Below are 7,132 nucleotides of genomic sequence, written 5' to 3'. Positions count from 1 at the left end.
CTACTCACAGCTCCCGGACAGACATCCAGACTACCTCAGTGGCTTAGGAGCGGGAGCAACAGGAGCTGTCCCCGACGGACGTCGTCTTGCCATTGATGGGCCCTAAGCTGCCGTCGTATTTCGGCATCTCCTTGCATTTAGCTTGCTGAAAATTAAAGCAAATTATTAGTATGTATTAAATAGGGTGGTTGTCAAAATAAAACAATAGAGAATATGCAAGCTTTATTTATTTATTTTTATATATCTTCATTGTTTAACAAACAAAGTTGTAATAGTACATTGTGTCTTAAGGGCGGTAAATAAGGAATTACGAACGAGAGCCCGAAGTCGAAGACTGAGGGCTTTAATGAGTCGATATTCGTAATTCTAGTACCGCTCGTGCGACATACAATGTTTTTCATCACACTTGCTCGTAAACAGTGTCGTTACATGCAGGCTAGGTGGTGGCGTTGCCAAGAGCGCAGACAGCGGTATCGGGAATTTTTGTAAAAATATTAGTTTTTCTTTTACAAATATAAAATTTTATTCGCAAATGTGATGAAAATCATTGTATGTCGCACGGGAGGTACTAGAATTGAGAACATCGACTCATTAAAGCCCTCTCAGTCTTCGACTTCGGCCTTCTAAGAGACTCGTTCGTAATTCCTTATTTACCGCCCTTAAGACACAATGTACTATTTTTATATATTAAAAACACACGGCGATATGGACGTTTTAAATCGTCAATTAGACAGAGAGATCCGTCATAGACTTTGACGTCATGTGCTACGACAGCCATAAAAGTAGGTAAATACTAAATAAAAATTTAATTTTTCTAGAAAGAGAAGACATGCAAACTGCAATCACTCATATCTTGCTTATTTTTCAGCAGTTGAGAATGAAAATGAAAAAATGAAAAATATTTACGCCGTACTAAGAGTTTTTTGTTTTTTTTTTTAATATACTACTTTAGGTTTTATTTCTATCGAACCTACTACAAGTAATCGTGTTTCTACAGTGTATGATTTGAAGAGTTAATCCTCAAATATCTTACTTATAAGTTTCAAAACTAAAGCTTTACTAATAATGATACAACAAGGGATTAAATGAATGCAAAAAATGCGTTAGAATCTCGACGCGCTCTTAAATAAAAACTTGTAAAATATTCCAAAATTCAGTCACCATAAAGAGGGCCTGATTTATAGCGCAGTACATTATAGTATAATAAATCAAATTATCGAGTGTTTTAGAATGATTTCTGTGATTGATTGATCTGAAGGTTATTTTAATTTGTCAGGAGCGTGAACTCAGGATTCAAATAGTGTGACCGCAGTCAACTAGTTTCCGTGTACCTATACCTATCTCACTTTATGCAAAATACTTGAAATAAAGATTCAGGTAAAATATCACAGAGGTTTCGTCACGTAGTCAACATTCTTCTTAATAATATTTGTTTCACTTGTACTCGTAATAATAGTAGATATGCACGTATTCCTGGCGTCACGCGGCAATCGCCAAACACAAATATGAGCCAGATCAACTTTTTTTTAATTTTGTGTGAAAAAAATATTTAAAACCATATTTATGAATTACTACGTGAAACCTAGAGGGGGAGGGTGCTACTGGCATATAAGTACTACAAGTGGTCACCGAGGGGGGGAGGGAGTGAAAAATTGTGAAAGAGGGTGAGGGACAGTAAGGAGAAAGTTCTGAGAGCAACGAACAGAAGTAACATAGCAAAATCGCTCTTTGAGGTAGCAAGGAGTCAAATAAAGTCGGGGTATATTACCTCCATTAGTTCGACAGCGATCTCCATGAACAGTCGCTCGACGTTCTCGGCCTCTTTAGCCGACGTCTCCAGGAAATACATGCCGTGGCGCTGCGCGAAGTCCTCGCCGATGTGGCGCGGGATCTCGCGATCCTCGCGATCCGTTTTGTTACCTGTAAACATTACAATTAGAGATGAAACGGATAGTGGTTTGGCCGGATACCGGATATTCGGCCTAGTTTTACATACATTACAACTAAAGTAAGCTAATTCGAACATCCGCATGACACTCCATGCAGGTTGCAACTTGTAGAGTATAATTAACTTAGGGGCTGTTTCACCACCTACTGATTAATTTTAACTGACGGATAAATAAATATGATGTCGTTTCTGTTTGTTTTGTTTGAATAGACGCAAGTCGGTATCACATTTATCCGTCGGTTAAAATTAACCAATGGGTGGTGAAACAGCCCCTTAGAATAATAAACTGATGTCAATAATTGATAAATTCATGAATAAATACCAGTTTTTAATCATACTATAAGTTTTTTACCATCTGGTATCCGACCGGATAGTACTACGCAACTATCGAATAGTAAAATAGTGGCCGGATAGGCCGGATACCGGATACTGGCCGGATATCCGTTGCATCTCTAATTACAATATACAGATCTTAGGCTGCGTTTCCACCATAGATGTGCGAGGATATGTTGCGTGGGAGGAATTTGTTTTTCGTGAACCAATAGAAACGCTTCATTTACTGATCCTTGCACAGCTGGTACTCTGGTAGAAACGGAGCCTTATACTCCGAAGTCACCTTCCTTGCAACTCCTTTCTTGTACTAGGAAAAAAACTATGCAGTTTTAGCTGTGTTGTAGCCGTGTTGAGCTAAAATAAAGGGTCTTGACTTGACAGACAGATGGATGGACGGACAACAAAGTGATCATATAAGGGTTCCATTTTTTACTTTTGAGGTACAGTACGGAATCTTAAAAACCCGGCTGCGGCGTCGCTACAATTGCGTTGCCCTTTTTAGGGTTCCGTAGCTAAACGGAACCCTTATAGTTTCGCCATGTCTCTGTCTGTCCGTCCGCAGCTTTGCTCAGAGACTATCAATGCTAGGAAACTGTAATTTTGCACAAATATATATGTAAGCTATGCCGACAAAATGGTACAATAAAATATTAAAAAAAAAAAATTATTGTACCTCCCATAGACGAAAATTTTTTTTTCTCATCCAACCTTGTAGTGTGGGGTATCGTTGGATAGGTTTTTTAAAACCATTAACCAATTTTTCGATTCAGTGATTTATTTGCAAAATATTCAACTTTAAAGTGCAAATTTTCATTAACATCGAAACGCGCGTCCCCCTAAAGTAGTAGGGATTCGCCGGTCCCCATCACTTTTTTTTGAACCGGTCAAAATGGCGAACTTGGGGCGTGAAAACTAAAAAAAAAAAAAAAAAAAAAAAAGTTTGGTATCAAAAAAACCGCAACACCCCACTTGGAGCCATTGGACGAGGTTTCAGAAAGCTCCACCCTCCTTCCTATATATATTTACTGTATTTCTAACACAAGAGCAACGTCGCGGGGCGCAACACATAAAAAGCTTGATCCCTTTTTGATCGATTGCCACCTGCAAAAGAAAAAAATGCTACCTGCGCTCGGACGCTACGGAGTTGATGCAATTTATACAGGCTTTATTAACCGACCTGTGCAATGCGCAACAAAGGGAGATAATGTATTTTGATTCTGACCTGATTCGATTTTATAATTAATCAATAGCTTTTTTTACCGACTGCGAAGAAGGAGGGTTATTGTTTATCTGAATTCGTAACTTCAACGATTGCAATAAATCTAACCTAACCTAAACCTACCTTTTTACTTTATAATATATACCGAATAGAGAAAGGTTTTAATTGAAAACAAGAAGTTTGTAAATGTTACGCTTATTCCCTGCTGAATTCGTAACTTTAACAATTGCAATAAATCTAACTATGATGATGATTAACATCTTGGCGTGCATTCCGATGCTACGTTAAAACGCGAACAATAGATTGTTGGTTTGCTACCTGTTCTTGACTCTGTCATAAATTCTATAAGCCAGCTGCCTGATTTTGTTACCTTAATCGGTTTCCCACGCTATTTAAACACAGTATAGTCCAAAATTTGTTGTGCTTATTATCGTAAGTTCTTTGTTTGGACCCACAATATTTCTTCGCTGAATTCATAACTTTATGAATTAATAAGGCTAACCTAACCTTTGGGAGGAGGCCTGTGACCAGCAGTGGGACCTATATAGACTGAGATGATGATGATGATGATGATGAACCTAACCTAACCTACCTTTTTGTTCTATAACAGTTATATACTGAACAGTGAACGGTTTTAATTGAAGATAAGAAGTTTGTAAAATGTTACGTTTTGTAATGTCATTTGTAACAAATCGTTATCTTACCTGCGTAGGTAGGTACTCTATGCTTTGTGTTACATAAACAGTAAGTTATTTAAAATTACCCTTATATCAAACTATCTGCCGCCTTTTGTTATTTAATTACTTACTTCGTCCCTTTCATCAGCGTTAAACTTGTGCAATAAGCTTACAGTTTCTTTAAAGCACAGGTTTGAACTTGCACCTATTTATGTATAAAAGGTATACAAGACATCTCCAAATACAGGTTTAAACTTGTAAAATCGGAATGTGTATAAAAAACAAGACTAGACAGTCTCACACATATAATTCATCAACAAAAAATCTTTAACTACTCGTATTACCTTTCAAGTACATACTCCATGCTTTGAGTTATATACTTGTTATATACGAAGTAAATGATTTTTGGCTTTCCTTGTATCAAACGATCCAACGTCTTTGTTATTTATTTACTTCGTTCCAGTAGGCTGACAGCTTTTTTAAAAACACGTTTCAACCTGTAGAAATTCTATATGGACAAAGGGTGCCCAAGTCATCTCCAAGCACTGGTTTAAACTTGTCGGATCAGACTGGGTATAAAAGCAGGTCAGGACCAATTCACTTCATATCGTCTCAGATAATTCATCAAATCAGATCCCCCACCCAAGTGATCCGCAGTGTAATTATATTCAGTGTTTGAAATTCGTAGTGTCAGTGTTTTGTTGCTGTAATAATGGATGTAAGTATGTAGTTTTTAGTGTTGTATTTGTACTTACTTGTCTAAATTTTTTTTTATTGATTGTAATAGGTATAATCTTCAACCATTTTTGTGTTTAAGTACTGCGTAACTCAACTTTGAAGCACTGTTTAAAATATTTTTTCTATTGTTATAGCTTTCTGAAGAAAACACCTTTAAACACTATTATTATCCGGAAACCCATATTGTACCGAGCGATGACGAAGAAGGCATCCTTCCATTAAAAATAAAAAAAACAATTTCGAACAAGAGGCCTAGTAACAGCATACATGGCTTCTTCGAAAAGCGCAAGAAAAAAAAAATGATCAAATATTCTTCAAGCGTGAGCCAAGCCACCGATGAGGGAATTGCTTTTATTAAATCCAATCAAGACGACGGAGCTTACGCATCGCACCTGATTAAAATAGAACTATATGATTGGGCGAAAATTAAGAACGTTCCCTCCTCAGAACAGTGGAAACATGCCGAAGTACGTATCAAGTACTACGCCCACTCCGACAATGATGACCATGTCGAAAAAACAAAAGATGTAATTTACAATATTACTAAGCATTTAGCGGCTAAAAGTGATTGTGTTAACTTTGTAATAGACAGTGAGAAATAAGTTCATTTTATGTTGTTATTCGGTTGTCTTAGTATAACCTTTTGTTTTTTTATAACGCTCCTAAACGTGCATTATTGATTCTTTTGTTACATTTTACCAACTGCCTACAACACACAGTGTGGTTTAAATTGTTAGTCAGTTGAATCTTATCACTAGATGTTTAGACGCTATTATTGTATAAGAAAGGAAGAACGCTATGGGAAGGAGCGGGCGGAGCGTTCTGAACAAAGTCTCATTGTTGAAAAACGTATAGCAACCTTAACTACTTACCCGCGTTAGCAGGTAACTTTAGCAATGCAGACGACGGTATAAAAAGATTGAACCCTGCGTTAAGATCACACATTTATCAGCAATCTCCTATCATGGATACACAGAGCAGTTATTTCTTCGAACAACAACTCGACCAGATTGTTGAAGATCAAGATTTGTACGAGCTATGCGAGAAAGTCGAACAAGAATACTTCAAAACGTAAGTTACTATTTTTGTTGCTATAATTGTGCTATTTTAATGGTTTTAAAGTTATGACAAGATGAGCATCTTGTTGAAACATGTTTGTGTTAGTGGCAATAGGTAGGGGTTGGACTCTTGGGTATATAAGCAGAGTGCCTTGTCGATTCTGTTATTCGCAGTCGTTCTCTCCGGTTACATTTTTACTAATTTCGTTTAAAATGAGTTTTAATTTGGATTTTATCTCAAAACGAAATCGCAGGTTTAGATAAATTTGTAATTTTATCAAAATTTCATCAATTAATTCGAGTGTGGTTTATTAAGAATGTTTTACCAATATCATGTTTAGAAGATTCTGACATTATTCCTTACTTTACCCCGTGTAACGGACATCGATATAACATAAAAAGAGACGTATCCGATACATCAGATGAAATTGACGGAGTATTGCCGATGCAAGCATATTGCGCACAATGTAAAAAGGAAAATAGTTAGTATTAAAACTTTGTAGTGTTTTGGTGTTTGTAATGATTTGCAATATTAATGGTTATTTTATTTTTACAGATCTTTGCAAGCTGGACAAGGAGGAGATTCAAAGAAAAGATCAGCATCATCGTCTACACTGACTGAGGAGCCTGTGATGAAGAAAATCAAGTTACAGCATAACCCGCCGGCCAGCTTCGCTTCAACATCAACGGCGTCGTCTTCAAATCAAAATGTAAGTACAGAAAATAATGAAAGATTGAATGTTCCGTATGTCACGTGTCAGCGCCGAGAAATATTATTCCAGTCACTTAAAAAGTAAACTTCACAAAAACAACGTGTTAATTTGTAGCAATGAATTTACAAATGTTCAGCTAATAGAAAGCGCATTTGGGAACAGGATAGTTACTTACAGAATTTTATCCGATTGCATTGTTAACGAACCTCTAGAAACAACCAGAACTGTTTTTGAAAATGTCAAAGATAAAATATTTAAATTACTAGATCAATCCATTGAAGAACACTTTGTTGTAAAAGTAAATTTCATTCTTAATGCAGACTTTATACAGCAAACTAAAGCAACTCAATAATACTTTTGACTTCCAAACGTTCAATTATGTTTTTTTGCAAAGGAGATTCTAAAGAAATAATATTTTCATCAATTGCAATTGAAATTGCAAATAA

General features: G+C 36.3%; 4 protein-coding genes across 4 annotated transcripts in view; 1 reads left to right on the top strand and 3 right to left on the bottom strand.

Moving 5' to 3' along the window:
• RyR (Ryanodine receptor) overlaps nt 1-7,132 on the bottom strand; it is a 206,817-nt gene that overhangs the window by 151,876 nt on the left and 47,809 nt on the right. The gene's annotated exons all lie outside the window — the stretch shown is intronic.
• Nucleotides 7-5,860, bottom strand: LOC141444033 (ras-related protein Rab-30-like). Its single transcript, XM_074109476.1, has 3 exons — nt 5,788-5,860; nt 1,769-1,920; nt 7-145 (listed from the first exon to the last, which is right to left on the bottom strand). Exons 1-3 carry the CDS (start codon nt 5,858-5,860, stop codon nt 44-46), a joined length of 327 nt encoding a protein of 108 aa, XP_073965577.1. The 3' UTR covers nt 7-43.
• The window catches only part of LOC141444384 (proton-coupled amino acid transporter-like protein pathetic), a 127,154-nt gene continuing 122,119 nt past the window's right edge, over nt 2,098-7,132 (bottom strand). The window contains exon 10 of the transcript XR_012453170.1: nt 2,098-2,108. The gene's annotated coding sequence lies outside the window, so the exon portion shown is untranslated. The remainder of the gene's footprint in view (nt 2,109-7,132) is intronic.
• Nucleotides 4,546-6,770, top strand: LOC141444032 (uncharacterized). The gene is made up of 3 exons (XM_074109475.1): nt 4,546-4,895; nt 5,050-5,986; nt 6,530-6,770. The coding sequence occupies exons 2-3, from the start codon at nt 5,880-5,882 to the stop codon at nt 6,768-6,770; spliced, it is 348 nt and encodes a 115-aa protein (XP_073965576.1). The 5' UTR covers nt 4,546-4,895; nt 5,050-5,879.

The sequence above is a fragment of the Choristoneura fumiferana genome, chromosome 29, assembly GCF_025370935.1.
Source record: "Choristoneura fumiferana chromosome 29, NRCan_CFum_1, whole genome shotgun sequence".
NCBI lineage: Eukaryota > Metazoa > Arthropoda > Insecta > Lepidoptera > Tortricidae > Choristoneura > Choristoneura fumiferana.
Note: the sequence above shows the minus strand (reverse complement) of the source record. Positions and strands in the feature narration are given on the sequence as shown.

What these genes read in the sequence shown, in the direction of transcription:
- LOC141444032 (XM_074109475.1), top strand. Translation starts at nt 5,880, where the DNA reads ATGGATACACAGAGCAGTTATTTCTTCGAACAACAACTCGACCAGATT. An exon ending in GAACAAGAATACTTCAAAAC is followed by an intron (nt 5,987 to 6,529) that starts GTAAGTTACTAT and finishes TTATTTTTACAG; the next exon opens with ATCTTTGCAAGCTGGACAAG.
- LOC141444033 (XM_074109476.1), bottom strand. Translation starts at nt 5,860, where the DNA reads ATGTGTGATCTTAACGCAGGGTTCAATCTTTTTATACCGTCGTCTGCA. An exon ending in AAAGTTACCTGCTAACGCGG is followed by an intron (nt 1,921 to 5,787) that starts GTAAGTAGTTAA and finishes TAATGTTTACAG; the next exon opens with GTAACAAAACGGATCGCGAG. An exon ending in TCGCTGTCGAACTAATGGAG is followed by an intron (nt 146 to 1,768) that starts GTAATATACCCC and finishes TTTAATTTTCAG; the next exon opens with CAAGCTAAATGCAAGGAGAT.